A 22711-nucleotide genomic window follows, 5' to 3' on the forward strand; every position below is an offset into this window, starting at 1 on the left:
GCATGCACAAGCCACAGAGACAGACCCCGGGACTGCTATGCAACACATGCTTTGTCCTCTCCCTCCCTCCCTCTCTTTCTCTCTCCATACTCCTCTACTCTTTCCCTGCTCACTCATTTCCCTTTTCTTTCCTCCACCTGCTCTCTTGCCAACCTGGCTTGTGTTTGGGGCATGGAGCATATACACAACCTCTTCCGTTTCCTTCCAGGAGGAATACAGTTTAATAAGGTTGCTTAGGAAACCATGCAATTTACTTGGTCATCTTCAGCACACAAATGTCCCATCACCCTTACAGAATCAGTTAAGCACTGGTAGTCACATAGCCATGAGTTAGAATCCCAGCTCTGTGTCATCTCCCAAGGCTTGCAACTCTCCACAGCCACCACATAAGCCAAGATACACGTTAGTCTTCCTTAGGCCCTGGGAGACCAGGGACTCCAGCACTGGGCAGGCGGTTTGCATGTGGACTTTGTGTCCTTCCCAGCATTGCTGCTCCTACACAGGAAGTCTGCCTGTAGAGAACTGGTCTCATATGATGCTCTGAGCTTTGTCCTCGCACTATATAAGATCCCCGGACAGACCTCAGAGGTGCCCAACATTTGAGGCTTTCCAAGGTGTAGTCATGGTTGGTCATCATTCCCAGTGATTGGAGTAGTTAAGTCCACATGGTATTTCCTCAAGGAAAAAGCTTTGTAGCCAGGTGGTGGGGACATACACCTTTAATCCCAGCACTCAGGAGGCAGAGGCAGGCGGATCTCTGAGTTAAAGCCAGCCTGGTCTCCAGAGTGAGTTCCAGGACTGTCAGAGATACACAGAGAAACCCTGTCTCGAGAAAACAAAAACAAAACAACAAAAAAACAGACAAAAATCCCAAAAAGAAAAAAAGCAAACAGCTTTGTATGTAGGTATGCATGATTGCGCCACCAGCCTGTCCTAGGTGGTAAGTTGCTTTCTGGAGAAGGCCATCCTTTTGTTGAAAGGCAAGATCATGAGAGAACAAACAGACACTCTTAAAGAATGGAAAGTCTGTGTTGCTTGGCACCTGGCAGCAGCGTGAGGAGCTTGCCTGAGCCTCATTCTTTGCCTTTTCTGCATAAAAACCATAATTTTGTTAGCAAAAAGAGTTAGTGAGAATTGAAACTACAGATGTCAAAAAGCAAGGTTGATACACTTAGGGACTCTCTGGGTCATTGATGGATTAGATCTTTGTTCCTGTTTGGCAGGTGCTGGGGTCAGAACGGTGCCTCTAACATGGTGTCAGCTGTGCTAAGGCCTCTTACACTCTCCAGCCAAACTTGGTCTGTAAGAAAGGCCTCAGCCAGACTAGCTTATACATAATAAAAGGGACACCTCCTTGGTTCCTATTGAGGTGGACATCCTTTTTGCCCCTAGAAATCTGGCTACATTTACCCCATCTTTGCAAACCCAAAGGTCATTTCCTACCCCCTCCCCTAAGTCAAGATAACAGGAGCAAACAAACTTGACAACTGAGTGGTTTGAAAGGCCTCAGATGAAATGCCGTTCAGATGAAAAATGAACCTTTTTCTGTGTATCTGGGTGGGAGAGCACAGGCTGCTTCTCCGACCATGAATAAGCTCTTCATCCTTGAGCACCTTCATGTTCACACGCAGTATCAGGGCGCTCAACTCTCTTCTGGGCTGGGGGACTGTTTTCTGTTTGGATTACTAAAGTAAGCAATGCTTCCGACAGAGTCCTAAGGTGACAGACAGAGGGTAACAGGGACAGTCAGCACACCAGAAGGAAAGCTGTCCTTGGAAAATGAGGAGAGAAGGGTTCCACACAGGACCGTACCCGAAAGCCAACCTGTTTAACCATGCCTTGTACAGAGCTGTGTTTTCACAGGGGACATGTGAAGACCAGGGATAGTGAAAAGAGACCTGATACAACTAAGGGGCCCATCAGTATGTGGGTGTGCAGACAAATCTGGCTTAGGAAGTATCAGGCATTCAAAGGAAGTTCTGGCTCTCAGTTCCTCCCCCTAAAGCCTTGGAATAAGTCAAAAGGAGCATGTGCACCCAATAAACTCTGGGTCACACATGTAGTTTATGCGAACATGTGACTTATGGTGAGGGCCTTGAGCCATGCAGTGTCGACTTAATTTCTGGAGACCGAATACTCCAGAACAGCCCTTCAGTCACCCCCTTCTTAAATGACACAACACAGAGGCACACGAGCTTCCGTGGTGACAACACTCCACGTGTATCAGCCTGGGTCATCTTGGAGAGTGATGTGTAATGACTGTCTGTGCGAGCAAGTGTCAAGGAGAACAAGAAGGTCAAGCCAGAGCTCTCCTCAAGTTTTCCTACTTGTCTTTTTGCTAGTTATGCAGCATGACTACATCAGTTTTTCTAAGCTCCGCAGCCTGGCTCCTGAACAGCTGAGCCCAAGGCTTTTCTAGAGAGCCCATGAAAACAATGGGGCATGCAGAAAGGAAGTCCAGATCACCATACCTCCATGGTCCCAAGAAAAGTTTCCATCACCTCGTACACAGGGACTTGGGAGAGCATCTTGATGCTGTAGCGTGAGAAGTCTGCTTAGTTGTGTACAGCCAACTGCCCAGCACCATAGTGAGAGCCCTCTGAAACACAGTCAAGACTTTGCACTTTATCTTCTAGTTGTCATCCAAAAGTCCCAAGCTTGAGCCATTTGCAGTATGTGGTTCAGTTCTCTCTATGCTAGACTGCTGTGTGTATAATAATACAAATCCTCGCTCCAGGATGTAGGCATAATGGTAGGTTCTTGAACCTCAATCATAGGTTTCCATTGCTCTGAAGAAGGCAGGGAAGCCTGGTGTCACTCCACTGATCATGCAACGTTTGACTTCAGTATATTACACAGATTGACAGGAGAGAAAAACCCAATGCTTCCAAAGAGACTCTCTACAGATGACCTGGGTGGGGCATGCCTGGATTCTGAAAATACAGTCAAGCTGGAACGAAGCCAGGGAGGCGGCTTGGTGACACACGTCACTTCTAGGTGCTCACACAGACTTGCAGACATTCTCAAGGCATTTTTGCTTCAAGGCTGAAAGAGCAAGAAGGGAATCAGGGTACTGAGGTTGGAATGGAACAAGGGCATAAAAGTGAACAGTGCCAGCTACAGTCTAGGTTCTTCCTGATGGCAAGTGTAGGGCACTTCTACAGGACTCTTGAGAGAGCCCATGCCAGTCAGCAGCAGGGTGGAGGAGGAACAGACATTTATCTGCTGTTTATTTGTTCCACTTTCTGACCAGATGCTGCTTTCTTGGTACCCAACTGTCTCCAACCATCTCCCCAGGTTGCCTTATGGTCATTTAAACTCATTTATGTTGATCAGCAAACATAGCATGTTGTGTGTTTAGAAGATGCAGCAGGGCATGGAGGAGAGAAGAGATATTGGATGATGTGCTGATCAGCTGTCCTGTTGTGTGCTCACACACCAAGGCAAAGGATTTCTGCCCTTGACTCTGGAACCCTCACCCCAGTGTCTGGCTTCTACAATGTAGAAAGAAGGTGGTGGCAGAGATATGAAACAAGACAATGAGATGAAGGAAACAAGGGAACCCACGCCTGAGGTAGAAGAATTGGAGGAATAAGAAGGGAAATCAGTCAAGGGCACTCATGGGAGCAGGGGAGTAAGAGAACTTGATTTTCATGAGAGGCTCTGACTGAAGCGTTGTAAACACAGCTCAGGGAAAGAGGGAGAGATGGTGATGGGTTAAAAGAACAAGGGAAGTTTCTAAGAAATGTTGGCACTGATCCTGTGGATCGCTATTGGTCATATCAGAAGGGGTTTTCCGAAGAGGTAATATAGTGCCATGGTTTTCAGAAGGCCAGAGATTCTTGACCAGAGAATCCAGGTTAGTGACATGATATAATGGTTCAGTGTTGGTGTTGGGACTGGGAAGACCAGTCTAGCTAAGCTAAAGGTGATGTTGGGCATTTCTGTGCATAATTAAAATTGGAGCAAGAATCAGGATAAGGATGGAGGGACATGGGCCTGCCTCTAGGACTTCATGTCCTCTGTGAGTTAAATTATCTGCATATCCTTTGGTTGAGCATTTCAGGGTTTGTGTGCAGTTTGTCTTCTGTTTTGTTTTGTTTTGTCTTTTTAGCTTGCACAGGAACACGGAGGCTAAGGGACTTGCTTTGGTTCATGCAGATGCAGTAGTGCGTATCACTTGACCCCCACAGCTTTCTAGATTCCTTGTAACCGCTAAGGGGTTGACTGAACACTAGGTGGTCTTCACATGATGTTGACTCCATGACCTAGCGCAGTCTTCTGGACCTGGCTAAAGTGAACCAACCTAGCAGAGTCACAGAGCCTCCCATCAAATGCACTCACTGCAGAGCACTGCATCAGCAAGCTGGGTACTTACTTCGAGAGTGGGACACCCTCTTCACCCTCTGACAGATCAGTGTCGCATTCTTCAGAAACCAGGAATAGTATTCCAGACAATACCTAAAGGTTCAAGCAGAGTTGAGAGTAGTCACTCTCCTGTGATGGCCGTGGGACGGCAGCCAGGACCAAAAGCAGTAATTACCCAAATATGAACAGGACCCATTATTTACATCAAGGGACCCTCTATTTATCTTTATAGAGTATGAGACAAAGGGTAGAGAAGGACACTGGTTACAAAAGAATTCAGACTTTCCCTTTAATCTTAGATCTCTACAGTTTATTATGAGGTTATGTTGAGTACTTATTTCTCCAGGGCTTAGTTTCTTAAATGAAAGTAAAAGGCAATGATATAGGATTAAGGGAAATAATATGTGTGGCGTTTCTGAACTATACCAATGTGTAAATGTTCAATAAATGAGGATGTTCCTTTGTATTTGTGAGACACAGAGTGGAAGAGCTCTATTGCTAGCCATGGTGCAATGCACTGCAAGGGGATAACCAGCTACCTATGGGAGGCACTGAGTGTTACTTCAGAACTCTGCAATGGAGAGGCCATGGGTACGCTCTGAGGAGAGGTTTCAGCCCAGGCTTTCACTTCTTATTGGGACGTATCAGGCATCTGGTTGAGCCAGACATGTTGGAATTGAACTCCAGACTTCTGAAAGAATAAGTGCTCTTAACCACTGAGCCATCTCTGCAGTCCCAGTGGTGTGGATTTTAGCCTGTGCTATGAAACATTGTCATTCCAGTAGCAACACAGTCCAGTGCTGGAGTCAGGACCCCACACAGGAAAGTGGAAATAACTAGGTGCTTTAATAAAGTAAATTCATACTCAAAGTTGGTCCCAAAGAGATTAAAAGAGAAGAAAGAAACAAAGGCAAGAAGAAAAGAGCCATTCCTGTGTCTGCTGGACATTCCTATGTCTGTCTGGAGAAACAGGAGCCAGTATACGATGAACACAGAGGGAAGAGAAATGCTGAGTTGTACTGTGGAATTCTTATAGAGGCTGGAAACTCAGAAGAGACACCTGAATCTAGAAATGCAGAAATGTAGAGAAACTTCCTGGCTTCTCTATTCTACAGTGTCTCTCATTGCACAAACAAACAGGAAACTGCATGGCTAGGCATTGTGGGAAATGTAGTTTGTGCGAGCAGTATCATTCAATATAAAGTTGACCACAGACAGAGCTAAGAAGACGTCTCAAAGACGGACGGACACAAGAGAATCACTCTTCTTGTAAACCTAACCGACTCAGTCCTATGCATTTGATTGTCACAGCCTCAACATGTGCCATGTGCCAGAGAAGGGACAGATGCAGCAATGCACCAGTCAGAGCACAGCTATTAGGTCAACAGTGTTCCTGGTGCTGGTGAGAGTATCAGATACATTGAGTATCAGATACATTGTCTCGTCTCATTTTCACAACACTGTCATTGTAGCAAGTGCTTTGCAGGTTTTTTTCTATGAACCAAGCTGGTAGAATTATGTGACATGTGGTCTAGGATGTAGGCAGGACTAATCTAAGTTCATTACGGGATAAATCAAGGTTCAAAGAGACACGTGACTGGTCACCTAACCCCACATTGCTTGTAAGTTGTAGATCATAATTTTAAGATGAAGTCTGACTGACTCACAACCCAATCTCAAGTACAGCAAAGACAGCTAAATGCCAGTTTTGGGAACCTTGGCTACACCCTAGTCTCAGTCCTTCTCAGACAGTATGATAGTGTACACAGCAGATTTCCTAACAATTTTCACAAGTGTCATACTGTTTCCAACCCAGTAAGAATGTCAAACTACCCACAAAGAATGGTCTATTTAGAATATGATGATACCAAATGAGACACTGGGCCACCCGAGGTGCTCTGTGAGTCTTTAGACAGGGAGAGTGTTGTAATTTAAAAAATGACACAAGAGAGAAATACACCATGTGACTGAGATCAAGTGGAGAGGGAGGGGCTTTTTATTAGTGGAAATGGGAGAGGTGAGATTGGCCTATGAGGACAGGAGCAGCAGGAGAGGGAAAGAGAGGCAGAGAGAGAGAGACACAGAGAGAGAGACAGAGACAGAGAGAGACAGAGACAGAGAGACACAGAGACAGAGAGAGACACAGAGACAGAGAGACAGAGAGAGACACAGAGACAGAGAGACAGAGAGAGACACAGAGGAACAGAGAGAGAGGGAGAGAAAGAAAGGGAGAGGGATGAGAGGTGGGTGGGGCCCCTTTAAAAGGGAACATAGTGAATGTTCACAGGTGGTGCTCTTAGTATCTTGTCAGATCTCCATAGGCAGGCCAGTAAAATGCCTAAATACTAACAGCCAGAACCTCCATTCTCACGTAACCTATTCTCAAAAGGCTAAGGTTGCCATTTGGGGCCTTAATTCATCACAGGAGAAATCCATCAAGATGAAGTCTCAATTCTGAACATCTATGCTCCCAATACAAAGACATCCACATTCATAAAAGAAGCATTACTAAAACTCAAATCACACATAAAATGTCACACAGTTACAGTGGGAGATTTCAACGCCCCACTCTCACCACTAGACAGGACCACCAGACAGAAACTTAACAAACAAAGGAACTAACAAGAGTTATGACCCAATTTGGTTTAGCAGACATCTGTAGAAAATTCCAATCAAACAGAAAAGAATATACCTTCTTCTCAGTGCCACATGGAACCTTCTCTAAAATTGACCACATACTTGGCAATAAAACAAACCTCAACATCTTATCAGACCACCATGCTTTAAAGTTAGAATTCAACAACAACACTAACTGCAGAAACCCTGTAAACTCATGGAAATATTCCTATAAATTAATCCAGAAATTTTTAGAAAAACATCAGTTTTTTTGTGTATGTGTGCATGTGCATGCAGAGGCCAAAAGAGGGTTTTGGAGCTGGAGTAACAGATATTTCTGAGCTACCAAACATGGGTGCTGGGATCCGAATTCAGGTCCTTTAGAAGAGCACCAAGGCACTTACCTGCTAAGCCATGTCTTTTGTCCCTTATGGATATTTTCATTTCTGATATTTTCCAAGGGGTTGTGACTAATGCATTCTTGCTTGGATAGATGACTTAGTCCTGTCACTTCAATTTTATTGACAGCTATTACATTCCCCCAAGTATAATGCAGTTTCTGGATCTATTTGTGATTCATCTTTACAACACTTGACTTAGTATAATGCATGACTGACAAATAGTAGAGACTCAACACACTCAGTGAGGGAGACAAGAATCTACTGAAGCGGGCTGACTCTAGTATTATTTCGTAGATTTTCCTTTTCTTCATTGTGAAGAAACACCCTCTCGTTGCTTGTTCCCACCACTGGGTCGTCTGTGAATTTGCTTATTGCCATCCATAGATAAATAAAAAACACCCAAGCCTATTGAGGAGTTCTAGATCAAATCTATAAATAGATGATGGAGAAAGGGTGCAAACCTGGCCTTGACTTGTGGAGTGGATAATGGAGATTTTTAAAAAACGAAGGATGTTTTAGGTAGCTTTTAAGACAACATTAAAGACTTGAGAAATTGGTCCTCTGCTTGCTGGGGAACTCTGTACATTTCTAGTGTTATCTCTGGATTTAACAACCAAAGACAAATCCCAGAACTGTCTTCTACTGAAGGACAAGAGCACATCAATGTCCGTATCATCACAATGAAGTGTTGTGGGCCTTCTGACCATATTTTACCATCATCTCATCTGACGGGCAACAGCGGACAGGGCCTAATTTAGATAGGCAAATGTTTTGGTAACATTTTTCTAGAAAAGTTCATCAAGTGGAGGACACCGGTATTCAAAGTCCTCAGTAGAAATTCTACCAGATATAGTATGGCTCGACTCTGCTTAACCCAAACTCGACTCAACTCACCTTGCCCAAACTCAACGCAACCTACCTCATCATCTCATTTAAACTTATCCAACCTAGTCCAGCCAAGCATAACTCATGTCTGCTTTGCTCAACTGGCTTTATGCAAAACCACTCCTCTTCAACATAGCTCAGTTCCCGCATCTAGTTCATCCCAATCATTTATTCTCAACTCCTCTCGATTCATCTCAGATAAAATCAGCTCAGTGCAGCTCAGCTCAAATGTATTTACCACATCCCATGCTTGGGTTTGAGAATATAGAGGTGAATAAAGCCCCAAGGTAGACCTCAACAATGTAACAGTCTAGAAGAGGGCACACTGTACTGTACATTCCTCTTGGTCACCTATCTTCTGCCTGGGAATTATTTAATGCCTGGCTAGCTGATAATTTCCAGAGAGACCACATGTAATAAGTACATGTACAAAGGAGTGACTGTCTCAGGTTACCTCATGGCTTCTGAACTGAGATTTCGCTTTCGGCTGGCACAGAGGCATTGCTGGAAGAATCGACAGAGTTCCATCAGGCATGGGTTGAGTTTCTTCATGGCCAGGGGCAGAGGAGCGTCTGTAATGGTCCCCTCTTTGAGGAGCGGCTGGGGGCACCCTGGAACATGCAGTCTCAGACATGTGATATCAGTAAGAGCTCATCCAGCATCTTCTCTGGGGTAAGGGCTATGACAGGCAAGTACAGTCTATCCCTTATTTCAGGCAGTTTGGAAACAGACATAACAGAGCATGGTTTCATTATGGCTTAGGGAAACCACTGTGAGAACTTCAAGAGACAGGGAGTGGGAGAGTTGAGTTTCTCAAGGAGAGCAGACATGGCTTCTCTGAGGATCATGCTTTTGAGAGGCATCTGAAGTGTGCAACAGAGGTGCACCTGGAGGAGGGTGTCTCTGGTGCAGAGGATGGCTTACTATCATGTGAGGGGATAGGTGGCTGGGGGGATGGAGGATGCTTTAAATGCAGAGGGTATGCTGTGTGTGTGCGCATGTGTGTGTGTAGTGTGTGTGCATGTGTATGTGCATGTGTGTATGTGTGTGCAGTGGTGTGCAGCATGTGTGTGCATGTGTGTACATGTGTGTGCACACGTGTACATGTTTGCATGTGTGTGTAGAGTATATGTGTGCATGTGTGTGTACGTGTGAGCATGTGTGTACCTGTGTGTTTGTGTGCATGTGTGTGTATGTGTGTGTGTGCAGCTTGCGTGCAGCATGTATGTGTGCAGCGTGGGTGTACATGTGTCTGCATGTGTGTGTTCAGGCTGGCTAAGACTTGCTGTATAGCTGAGATAATTTAGAATTCCTGACCCTTCTGCCTTAACCCTCTGACTTGTAGGATTACATGCATAAATACAACACCATGCACAATTTATGTGGTACCAGATATTGAACCCAGGGCTTCATTCATGGTAGATAAACACCCCGCTAACTGAGCCACATCAACAGCCCAGGAAGGGAACTCTTTAACAGATATTCTATTGATCAATATTATTATGGCTCTAAAGTGGTACAAGTTAACCAATACTCATCTATGGCTGCTGTCTGAGAACACTGCAGATAACTCCTGTTCTTGGCGTGTTCATGACTGCTGTCTGAAAAGTGTACTGTTGATTTTTGCCCCATTTTAAAAAAGAAGAATTACTACTATAAGTTATCAGTTGTCAAGCTCATGTGAAATTACTTCCCCATATTGGCTTGTAAGTCTCTACTCGGTTTCCCCATTGGTAGAACTTGAAGGCCTTTTTGGTTTCCTCATCAATTACTGAGTTGAATAACATCTTTAGTGTACTGACATTGTCACATTATAAATTTTATGAGACTTTTGTGGTACTAAGAATGGAACCCAGGTCTCCAGGCATGCTAGGCAAGTGACCTATAACAGAGACTAACCCCAGTTGGAGCATTTTTAAATTAAAAATTATCAGCAATATTTAGCAAGTAAAGAGGGTTCATAAAGTTAAGGACTTTTAAAATATATAGAAACAAAATATTTTTCCATGACTCTACTGGAACATTAAATGCCCCCACAACATATATGACCACCAGACTTCCATCAATGTGTCCTGCAGTTTCTACCGTGAACCAGGAACTTTCCTCAGGCACACAACAGGGAGTGGGTGATTCTGCAGATATTTGATTCCATGCCTGTACTCCTACAAACCATATTCTTGCTATGTAACCAGCATCCTTAAGGATGGATTTCCACACACCACTTCCATGCCACACCTTGTCTGTACTTCTCTGCCTCAGCAAGTGACCTCAGGAGATCCACATGATCTACTTCAGTTCACGCCCCAGAGCTCCCTCTATTATCATCGCATCTCTTTGATTATGTTTCCTGAACATGACCCAGATCTCTCTGCCTATGTAATTACCTTTTAACTGTAGCCACTGTCATCCGCGAGTCTGCTCACTGCACCCTCCATTCCGGTCTCTGCCTTTTCCACTCTGAGTCAGGGATATTATTGCACAGCTCACCTCTGGTCATACAGCATCCCTACCTCAGAGTACGGCCCAGACTCCTTGGCACTGAGGCAAGGTGCTGATGATCTCACGGTCTCTGTCCTGTCTATCCTCAGTCACTATGACTCTCACCAGCAGCACAAGACCATGTTCAGCACCCCAGGAATCTCAGTGTTTCTGGCTCCTGTGCTTTTGCTGATGCCAAGGCTCTGCAGGAGCCCACACATGAGCAGCATGCTTTCAGAAGGTAGTTGCTCATTCAGGTTTTTGGGTGACTTCTCCAGCTGCAAATATTCTTGTTTATGGGACCTTCCAGAATCTGACAATGAAGATATCATTGTATATCTTCCATAATTATTGGACAGAGAAATTAAGATGGTCCTAATACTAGCCCTGCATGCGGTAGCATTACCTGTCTTCTACAATTATTGGACAGAAAAATTGAGATTGTCCTAACACTAGTCTTGTACACAGTAGGAGCTCAATATATGTTCACTAAAGGGATGAATGCCATCTTTTTGGATGAGCAAAATAATGGACTCAAAGATATTAGAGTCTCTGTATTTTATGCAGGGAATGCTCTGTGGGATACATTATAGACAGAAGGTTGGAGATGGCACACAAAAGATAGGTAGGCAGATAGAGGTCCATCAGACAGGTAATGAAGAATCAGGAGAAATGAGTACGGATATATGGACAGATGATACACGATAGACAGGTGGATAGGCGGAAGGAAGGATGGACAGAGACAGCTCTATAGATACAGATATAAATATAAATATGGATGTAGATAGAGTTGACTTATATTCGAGAACACAACCCGACTATTTTTGGCATCACCTTTGGATATCCTAGGAGACAGAGACACAGTTTCTTGGTAACACAATTGGGTCTTTGTGTTTGAAAGGCCCATTCACCATTCACTGGATGCTGTGAGGGCTGAAGGAGGTCGAGGATATATGAAACAGGAGACTGTGTAGGTTCTAGTGGTTTAACAATGCCCTGTTGACATACGACCAAGCAGCCTTGCAGCATTCAGGAAGCGTGTACAGAAAGATGCTCAGGAGCAGGTGGGGTCTGAGAACCTGACCAACTATTAAGGACTTGCTTTGTTTCAATTTCATTCACAGGGAACTGATAACACAGAAAAGAGGAGCATGCAACAGCCAAAAGTTGAGAAATTCAAGTCTTGGGAAACGCCAGCCTAGGAAGTCACTGCTTATCAAACCCAAGGGATGTTCAGGGGTGCGGCCAGTACAGCATCCTTTAAAACACACCCACCATGAGTCACATCCAGCCAATGGGGCTTGGAGTTGGGAGTCATCTTTCATGCCTTCTTCCCTCTCTGCTCAGCCAGCAACCAGACAACCAGCTCATCACAAGAGCAGCTTCTATTTGCAAAGCGATCCGCACATTTCCCTAGATGCTCACTCAATGAACGTTGAGTTAAATAACTCAGAGCTTTAAAATCTCAAGTCAGTTTAGTACATGTTGTCTTAACACAAAACCAAGGAGAAAGGAACAAAGACAACAGACGTTTCTAGCGCTCACAGTAATTGCAGTTGTTCTTGCTTTAAACGGAGGGAATTAATCCTGGACTCCACACCTCACAAAAGTAGGTGAGCTGAGATTTGATCCTAGCAGTCTACATGTATCCAAAAAACCTCTCTATTCGACCGTACAACCTCCTGCCATAAAACACAAGCTTAAGCAATGAGTGGGTGCTGCTACTTACTTGAAACATGGTGGGCTGGGGGGACCAGGGCTGGCTCCGACTCAAGGGTGAATGGCCCCTCTGCAGGACCAGCATCTGCAAGCAGCAAGAGGAACATTCTCCAAAACTAATATGAGGTGACCTTGAGCTAGTACCCACACAGCCAGAGACTCGTAACACCTCAAAAATAGGAGTTCTTAAAGTCCGTGAGCAAATGGCAAGCAAAGGGTTTAGCCGCGATCACACACATGCGCAGTGCACCCAACACAACGGCAGCGCTTCGCCTGGTTCTTTTCCTCTAGTAAAGCAAAGTGACATCAGACTTGCAGGTGCTCTTGTGTCACTGTGCCCCTGCTCCCAGGCTTTCCTTCGAGGTGTGGAGTTTCTTGGTTTGGCCACCCAGTCTCACCTGTCCGTGGGGCTCTCGGAGCTGGCGCCTTGGTTGGACTTGGAGTCTGTGTTCCAGCGGTCAGAGTTCCTGAGAGGGAAGGAGAGAGGCGAGCATGTATCCTTTCCAGGGGAGCCCAATCTGAAGACGACGCCCCATGTCTCACCGGGGCTGCTGACTAGGTCAGGTGTCAGTCAGGATGCTGAAGGTGCAGGAATGATTGAGAAATGCAGCCACAGTCAAGGTCCTCCCAGAGCGTGCAAGGGAATGAATGGATGAGTCCCACCAGCAACGGGTAAAGCATGATGGGGCCACTGGGGACTTGCCAATGCCAGTGAGATTTGGTGACACTGCATGGGACAGTGATGGAGGCATTGGACAGGGAAGTAATGGCATACATGTGTCTGCATGTGTAATTAACATTTATGTTACGTTGCATCAAATATACATGCTGCATATGTAATCAACATAGGGTCATTGATAGTATGCAACAAAGGCAGTTAGCCTGTCTGAAGGGTTGACTTCTCTCGGCCAATGGCCGTTTGCTTTAGAGGCAGTGATGCAAGACAAAGAAAAACCAGGAAGTGAGTTTACAGGAAACTCACAGGGGAAATGGTAAGGATGTAGAAAAAGAACAGGAAAGGGGGAGAGGAAATGAGACTAAAGAAGGGTGGTAGAAGAGTGAATACGTCCAAAACATGTTATATGCACATATGTCAGTGCCATAGCAAAACCCTTGCTCTGCACGATTAATGTGGAAAAGAAAAGGGGGCAGGTAGGGGAGTCCGGTGAAGAAGGAGCATTCATTTATTTATTCATAAAAGAGACAGAAGGGTTGGAATAAAGAAAAGAAGGAGAGTTTATTTTGTCATCATTTATTAAATCACTTGTTTAATTTTGCTACGTTGAGCATGTGTATTAGATTTCAAAACCTTAGAAAGACATTCAGAACATTTTCAGGTGTAATTGCCAATGACATGAATGGTGTCTCTCTCTCTCACCTGAGGCTACGCTGGGCTGTGCTAGTCTGCTGGGTGTGGTCTGTAGCCCAGCAGGATGCACCAGGCTTCCTGTGCTCCTGAGCTGCTGGGCATCTACCGGGGAGGTTGATGTGGAAGGGAGGCTTGCCCAGGGTGGTCCTTTAGATGTGCTGTCATCCACGGTCTGGGACATAGACATGGATGCTGTAGGAGCCCATGTCTGTCTGATTGCCACCCATGGTGTTCTGGCCACGCTCCCCGTATCTGCATGTTGAAAGTGACAATTATTGGCATTGCTGTTCTTGATCTCTTTGATCATGCATTAACTGCAGACATATAAAATGGTCTCACAGGGCAATTGGAATGTGCATACCTAGCACAGATAATTCAGCTGCTTGCATTTGGCTGTGGACTGGAATAAGTAGATGAAACTGAATTTTGTTTTCTTTGGCAATGAAGGAGAATCTCCCTCCCTTGATTGACCTTTCTGAATACTGTTTACACTAAGGTCATGGGAAGGGTTGGATGGAAGCATTTCATTTATTTATGTGAGATTAGAGGAACAGAAGGGAGACACAGCAGAGGAGAGGGGAAACTGAGAAAGCATCTTACCTGAGGTTGGCTGTATGTGAGCAGGTGTACTCTGTGTGGCTATGGTCACAACAGGAAGCTCTGCAGTCATCTCTTGGTTTTCTGTCACCTCTTTCCGGGATGGAGTACTTGTCTTTGTCCAGGGGAGGGTCTTCAGGGCAGACAACCACTGTGTGCTCCAAAGTGTGGGATCTGATCTTAGAAGTGATTGCTGGCTTTGGGTTGTGAACCCTGGAGTCCTGGCTGCTCGCCCGGTAGGTGCAACTCAAAAGAAACAGTCAATGGTAGTTTTAAATTGCTTGCTACTTTGGACAAGTAGAACTGTTGAGTCACCGAAAGACAACAGGGCATTGATTTCAAATTGAATATTGTTGGGGAAGTCCTGTGCATTTGTCAATAAAGCACTGTCTGGCCAATAGGGAATCTAGATAGGAGGGACTAGGAGTCCAGAAGGACTCTGGGTAAGAGAAACACAGAAAGTCAAGATGTAACCACCATGGGGTAGGAAGCCCGGAACTATTCTCCGGTAAGAGACATACTTAGATTAACAATTATGGCGTAATTACTTAAGTCAGAGCTAGCCAGTAAGAAACAAGCAAGGCCAACAGCTTCATAATTAATATAGCCTCCTGTGTGTTTATTTGGAACTGATGCGGCTCTAGAACCAGGCTGGCGGGAAGGCTCCTCTCAAGGAAAAAGCTTCCCTTTACAGAATATAGCAGGGGGATCATGGGAAAGTAGCAAATCCATGAAGACAGAAATGTGTTCTCTCTCACAGCTTCGGAGCCTGTACTGCTAAATACAACATGTTCTACTAGGCAAGGGACATAACCCAACTTGTATCTGAGGACAATTACTCTTGTGGCTATGGTTGCGTAGTTCAAAGGAATGCAAGGGTGTACAAAATACACTTGGTCATAGGCTGTTCTAGTAGATGATGAGGATTTGAAAAAGATACACACATCAGGTGACTCAGAGGCGTAGCCAGATTCCAGATACCGAGTATGGGGAAGAAAGAGTTAACAGTGGTTCCGAAAATGGCACCTGATGATACAGAAGACAGATAGATAGTTGTATGAATGGGAAGGGCCTGGGAATCACAGGGAGGCAATGGCTCTAGTACAGAATCAAAATTCTGATAGCTTTAATAGCCCAGTTGTTTACACGAGAAATAATCATAATGCAATAGGGTGCAGAGAGGATTGTGGGAGTAAAGAGACAGGTGTCTCTCATTGGGGAGAAAGGAGACAGAAGCTACTCAGCCCCAGCTGTTTGCTGTCACAGAGAGCAAGACCCAGGGTAGCCAATACTCTTCCCTCAAACACTTCCGAAATCCACCTTTTAAATCACAGAGAAAAATCCTCTGATTTTAGCACCATCTAACTGAACAAAATTCCTAAAGGTAGCATCTCTACTCTAGTGATCTGAGGCATGATGGGGGGGCATTATGGTGGGATATTACTTTAAGGGGTGTGACGTTTGTTCATGCTGCATTTAACTCTGTGAAGCTGTGATCGTGTGTATATCTAAACACCTGATGGTCCTAATAAGTAACTGAATAGCCAATAGCGAGGCAGGAGCAAGGAGAGGTGGGGCTGGCAGGTAGAGAGTTTAAATAGAAGGAGAAATAGAGGGAGCCAGGAGAGCAAGATAACAAGAGAGAGGGAGGAGGACATCAGGGGTCACCCGCCCAGCCGCCCAGCCGCCCAGCCGCCCAGCCGCCCAGCCGCCCAGCCGCCCAGCCGCCCAGACGCCCAGACGCCCAGACGCCCAGACGCCCAGACGCCCAGACGCCCAGACGCCCAGACGCCCAGACGCCCAGACAGCTGCAGAGTAAGGAGGAAAGTAAGATAGATAGAAGTAAGAAAGATAAAAGTCCAGAGGGAATGGGTAGGTGGGATAATTTAAGACGAGAAAAGCTGGCTAGAAAAAGTTATAATAATAAGACTCCATGTGTGATTTATCTGGAAGCTGGGTGGTGGGCCCCTCAAATAGCCAAAAGAGAAAAACAAAGCAACACACAACATTAGGGGGCGCTCTGGTCTCTGTAGTAGTTTATATTTACCCAAAGCATTGGAAACACCACTGGTAAACGTGTAGTTGATAACAGGGGATTTCTCCACCATCTCCCAGAAGTCAGAAAGAGTCCTTCCTGAAAAAAGAATGACACCATGGAGAAGGGAGCTCGGGTTTGTCTGCTGGAGTGTGGCGCTCCGTGCTCAGCCAGAGAGGCTCCAGGTCGTTGCTGCTCACCTGACTTCCCCGCCATCACACAGATGAAGACACAGTCGGATTCATTGGTCTGACTCACTGTAAGGCAAACCAACACAGGCTGGAGAGATGGCTTAGCCGTTAAAGGCTAGACTCACAACCAAACATATAAGACAAACCGACACACAGCCAAGACTTGGCAGTGACCAACCCAGTTACAGTTTCTAGGGGCAGCTCTAAGGCTACAATGCTGTTTCGGTCAGTCTGGTCCCCCCACTCAGCAAATCACGAATCCTTGTCTCATTAAACTGTCATCACTATCCTCTAAGGAAGCACATGTCCGCAGGGCTTTAACAGAGCATCCCCAGAGCCGAGTGTGCTAGGAATTCAGAAGTGTTAGATGTTTGAGTGTCTCATGGAATGTCTGTACTGTATGAGAGAAGAGCCCCCATCCCCAGCAGTAACCAGGAAGTCTGCAGCAATAACACCCATCCAAGCCATTATTCCACTCAGCAAAATGTTTGGCCCTTTGCACTTTATAGAAAATAGTCGCTTTCCCTGAATTCGTCTTTAAAGTGGGATGGGGAGTTACAGCCACTGCTGGAACCCGCTGATATCCTCCCTGTGCTGATAGTTTTGTTTGACCTTCAATTTTTGGGACTCTAGGAAGAGACCTGTGTGGATGATGGAGCCATCAAGGACCGGTGTTAGAAATGACACCACACCTAAAGCCTAAATACAGTTTACCTGAAGATTCCTGGCAGCCTGGCCTATGCTAGCGCTTGGAATGTGGAAACCCATCAGGCTTGGCTCTATTCCCTGAAGAATGCCAGAGCTCAAGCTTGCCAGGCACCTGCAAGATACACACCCGAGAGGATGGAGGTTGATTTAAAAATCTCAGTGAGGTAGCTCGTAGAATTTCCAACTATGTCCACTAGCAAAGCTGTGAAATCTGCAAGACAAATCAGAGAAGCTCCCTGAATTCTGATGCAGAGACGAAAGAGTAAAAGAGATTGCATTTGGACTTTTTTTTTTCAAGAATAGATTTTGCAAGTGTAATTTAAGTCAATCTGTTAAAGACTATTGATACTCACACACAGAAACATACTAATTCAAAAATAGTAACGGTAAATTCAAGCAAAGAACTTTAGGATCCACCTTTACAATCTAACTCTTTCTCTGTTAATACCCAAGAGCTACCTAAGATCCCCACTGCTTCATCTAATTTTGTTAGATGATCAACCCTACTCAAGAGGAATCAGACCCACAGACATGGAAGGTCAATTTACATAAAGTTGGAATTTGGAAATGCAGTCAAATTTAATGTTGAGTTGTTAACTACAGACATCAAAACAGACAAGGCCTTTACAAAACATCAGGAATGTCTCCCCTTTTCCACTTTATTTAGGGCATGGGAGGAAGTCTAGGAGTCTTTTATAATGCTTTAGCTTGAAGAACCATCATTAATCAGTTTCTCTCCAAGCAAGATTTGAAAGGGATCCACAGTCAGCACAGTGAGTACCATGAATTAGCAAAATTTCCTTTTTTAGATCTGGAGATGGGGCTGCCACATTCTCCTCTGTTAACTCGGGGCTCTGCAGGATCCAGGGGTTTTGTCGTTCTCTCAAGGGGCACGGTGCTGTATAAACTTCAGTGATTGCTAGACAGGAAGCTCCTGCAGCACACTGGATGATTTCCCATCATGCCTCATTCAGATGCTTCTTTTACTCAGCAGCAGGATTGTGGGTTGCTTTCGAGAATAACTGAACTTGAAAACATATACACTGTACATGTAGACTCATGATAACCAGTAGTTGGCAGAGCAGGCCCATGCTAGCAGGAGGTGAGCAATACAACCATGAGCCTGAGCTACAGTGTGACTTGACATGTCTGTGTGGTCACACGGTTACCCTGGATGGGGAACTGCTACCCTACGCATCTCTGCATGTGTTGACAACTCTCAGTGCAGAAGGCTGGTGACCACGGGCCCCTTCCTTTCCGTTCTGTGTTGTAGAGCCTGATGATGTGTACTCCTCATTACACATCCATCCGTTTTCCTTCCCCTTCTCAAAATCCTCCATCAGTTTACTTATCTAATACATACTCATAGTGTCTACAGGGTGCCAGACACCTGCTAGGTACTAGAGATTTTTGTACTACATATGGCGGAAGTGAAAAGGGGCTCCGTTGCATGGTTCAGCATGTAGAGGCATTTGTCACCAACCCTGCTGACTTGTGTTTGATGTCTCACATGGTGGAACATATTCCTGAAAGTTGTCTTCTGCTCCCCACATGCGCACTATGGCACACCGCTGTTGGATGTGCCCATTCCTCCTCCAATAATTACATTTAAATGTATATTTAAAAATACTTTAAAGTTAATGGAAAAGAAAGACTCACAAGCTGACCAGCAAAAAGGAAAGTTGGAGTCACTCTTTTCATTGGATAGAAGCTACGAGCAGGGCTCAGGATCCAGATGCCAAGGAAGGGTCCTGGTTCTGCCCAAGACTTACAAAACGATGCACCTGCCTTGAGTCATATAGAATAATACAGATCTTGGATTTGAGCTGAGATTTGACTTAAGCCAAAATTCCTTTCAACCCCAAGACTCCTCCCACCCACCACTCAGGCAACCTGTTACTCAGGGTCTTCTGTCCACTTCCTCCTTGAAACTATGTTTACAACTCTTTCATTGGGCTTGGAAGAAATTCAGTTATCATTCTCTTGAAGATATTCTTTGTTCCCACAGAAACTTAATTTACCAATTTACTATCAGTGCTCAGAGAGGAATCATGTCTAAGTTCCTTTATATGTAAATAAAAGACAGGACATTGTTTTTGTCTACCCCATTAGTGACTATTTAGGAATGTTTTTTAATATTCAGGGTGAACAAGACTGTGGAACAAACCCTCCTCTGAGCATTGCTGGCAAGAGGGTAAATACCGGCAGGATTTCTAGAAGTTTTAGCAAATTGAATCGCAACAAGGTTTGTTTCCCTGTCAGGAAACAATTCCATTTCAAGGGCCTTAGCCTAGAGAGATAATTGAGCTAGTGCTTCAAGTGATTCCGCACAGGTGTTCCTCACAGAACTGCATATAACACGAAAGTTTGTCAGGAATAGGAGACAGGTAAATAAGCCATCACCCTGTCTGTCAGTGAGCATTGCGCATCCGTTTGAAGGACTGAGCGTATTTCTATATACTTTGATAGAATCGGATTTTAAGACACACTGCAAAACAAAAATCCTCACCAACCACACATCTGATAGAGAATCAGAACACCATTGCACCCTGGAAGTAGATTGAAATTAACACAGAGAGGTGCAACTAGACAGTGCAGAGAGAGAGCAAGAGCCTTTGGAGCCCTCAGCCCTGAACAGGATGTCTTCATCAAACCCCTCCTCTCAAGACTTGAGAATCTGTTTTGAAGAGGAGGTGTGCAGATTGTGAGAGTCAGAGGTGGCAGGCCATGCCAAGGAGACAGTGTTTTCTGAACAAAGCAGGACTGACACATGTGAACTCTCAGAGGCTGTGACATGACCTTCACAGAGTCAAACTAGATGACGTTCACCCGCTGACAAGGGTAAGTGAACAGAGTCCCATCCCTAGCCAAGAAGCTGTTTGCGATTGATACTTTTGGGAAAGGGGAAAGCAGTTTTCTCCAATGAAGCGTCACTGGGGGTTTATCAACCATACTCCAGGGCAGACCCCATGCTGGGAAATAATTGGCCAACAAGAGCAACAAAACCAAAATTCTATGTCTGTTCATTTTTCCGTGCTTTTTATTTGTTTTGGTGGATTTCTTTTTCTTTTTAGTTTGTTGGTTTGATTTTCTTTTTCTTTTTTTCTTTTTTTGAGAGTGAGAAAGAGAAAGCATGATGTTGGATGGGTAGGGAAATGGGGAAGTTCTGGGAGGAGTTGACAGGGACTGGAGAATGTGATCAAAAATATACTGTATGAAAAAAATGTAACAAAAACTAAATAGAGTTAGAATGTAAGTTTAAAAAGATGCACACTCCAAAAAACTTTAGTTAATGTTAAATTTTAGCTAGGACAAGTTTGTTTTTTTGTTTTTTAAACTACATCAACTACATCCTCAAGCCTTCTTCATAGGGCTGTGGCCATGTTGTTAAATTCTGCACAATGAAATGTGAATGGTTTCCACCCTGGAAGTGTGCAGCAAGTGTGTATGCCTTACAATTCTTCTCTCTCATGTCTTATGGCTGGAGTGTGGTGGTAAACTAACACAAAGAACAAACACAAAGAAAGTTAAAAAACACTCCTGAAATGGCACATTCAAAATTGGAAAAGCTACAAGGGTATGACAGGTTCCACCTACCTGACAAGTCATTGGTCCTATTGCTCAAACAGTAGCAGTATCTGGTCGGAAATTTGGCTGGATCAACTTTCTTTGGGTTGGAAACTGTGAAGAGAAAATATTCCCTCCATATCACGACACTCTGCCTGGCCCTGGGCCCCTCACCCACCACATCAGCACAGGAGAACCAGTATCACTTACTGTTGTAGATGGCCACGGAAACCTTGTGAAAGGCAATCGAACTATGAGAAGTGATGCTGAGCACGGAGAAGAATTGCTTGCTGTCTGTTGAGGTGGGGAGAGAAAGAAGCAGAAATACTTGCTGACAAAGCCTTAAATAAATCATGACTAGCAATGCCTATGATAAGTTCTGGGAGGTTGAGGGAGGAGGATTCTGCATTTGTAGCCAGTCAGAGCTATATAGAAAGACTTTGTTAGGAAAACCAAACAAAAAGGCATGGCAAATATGAGCAAGGTACAGGGTGTATTTATATGAAAGTGTCATAAATAGACACCTAGACCAGTGGAACAAAATAGAAGACCCCAAGGAGAGTACATGCAACTATAATCACATGATATGTCTTGGCGTTTCTTTTGATGTTATCAAACACCATGACCAAAATCATGGAAAGAGATTATTTCATTTTACAGCATTGAACCATCATCCAGGGAAATCAAGGCAGCAGCCTGTGGACAGAAACTGAAGCAGAGGCCATGGAGGATGCTGCTTACTGGCTTTCTCACTCATGGCTTTCTCAACCTGCTTTTGTACAGCCCCCAGGGTCTCCAGGCCAAGGTTGGCACCACCCGCCGTGAGCTGAGCTCCCACGTCAACCATCAATCACGAATACAAACCACAGGTTTACCCATAGACCAATCTGGTGGAGGTAGTTGAGGTTTAGTTCTCCAAAATGACCCTCGCTTGTGTCAAGTTGAAATAATATTAGCCAGAACATGATTTAGGACACAATTAACGACTGGGACTTCATAAAACTAAAAGCTCTAGACAGCTAAGGAAATAATCTATTTAGTTAAGAAAAAAACCCCATACAGATTGGGGGAAGAATCTTTGTTAGCTATGTATCTTACAGAGGACTAATACTGATGATATATGAAGATTTAAAAAAATCAAAGACTTAATAAAACAAATTACCCAATTAGATAATGGGCTATAGATCCAAACAGAGTTCTCAATAGAAGAAATAAAAAATGTCCAATAAATAAGGCAAAAGTATTCATCATCCTTAGTAATTAAGGAAGTTCAAACTGAAACAACTTTGAGACTTCATCTCACCACAGTGAGAAATGGCTAAAATTAAAAAGAAAAAAAAAACAACACACAACAAATATAAGTCATTTTGTTTAGGGAGGGGAAAGAGAAAACTAAATAAACTTTCAAAGGAAGACTATCTGTTGGAATAGATCCTGGAACCAATAGAAATATCTGCAACAAAACTCCTGCCGCTAAGGCTCAGGGAACATTGCAGAAGAGCAGTGAGAAGGATGGTAAGAGCCGGAGGACCAGGAAGTCTGATGTGAGAGTTCCTAGATTTGACACAGAAGCTGGACCTATAATGACAGCTATATGGTGGCCTCAACAGGACCAGAACAATTACAAAATGAGTTGACCTGCCAAGAAGGAAAGGGCAATCTCATGGAATTCTACCCCTAGGCAAAGGACTATAGGAACTAATGAATCCTGAGAGAGGGAGGATTAACTTAAGGGATGAGGCTCCTAAGAGGATACCTAACATAAAGTCATCCCTGA

The 22711-nt window shown here is 44.5% G+C and overlaps 1 protein-coding gene across 1 annotated transcript in view; it reads right to left on the reverse strand.

Annotated features, from left to right (window-relative positions):
* Positions 1-806: 806 nt before the first annotated feature.
* The window catches only part of Hhla1 (HERV-H LTR-associating 1), a 30038-nt gene continuing 8133 nt past the window's right edge, over positions 807-22711 (reverse strand). Inside the window, exons 6-17 of the mRNA XM_021232171.2 lie at positions 21145-21228; positions 20965-21048; positions 17495-17578; positions 16669-16725; positions 16481-16567; positions 14437-14679; positions 13846-14088; positions 12866-12934; positions 12478-12552; positions 8725-8881; positions 4379-4461; positions 807-3045 (exon numbers count right to left, since the gene is read on the reverse strand). Coding sequence (XP_021087830.1) covers positions 3002-3045; positions 4379-4461; positions 8725-8881; positions 12478-12552; positions 12866-12934; positions 13846-14088; positions 14437-14679; positions 16481-16567; positions 16669-16725; positions 17495-17578; positions 20965-21048; positions 21145-21228 — 1310 coding nt within the window. The 3' untranslated portion in view covers positions 807-3001. The remainder of the gene's footprint in view (positions 3046-4378; positions 4462-8724; positions 8882-12477; positions 12553-12865; positions 12935-13845; positions 14089-14436; positions 14680-16480; positions 16568-16668; positions 16726-17494; positions 17579-20964; positions 21049-21144; positions 21229-22711) is intronic.

The sequence above is a fragment of the Mesocricetus auratus genome, unplaced genomic scaffold (assembly GCF_017639785.1).
Source record: "Mesocricetus auratus isolate SY011 unplaced genomic scaffold, BCM_Maur_2.0 Super-Scaffold_100023, whole genome shotgun sequence".
Classification (NCBI taxonomy): domain Eukaryota; kingdom Metazoa; phylum Chordata; class Mammalia; order Rodentia; family Cricetidae; genus Mesocricetus; species Mesocricetus auratus.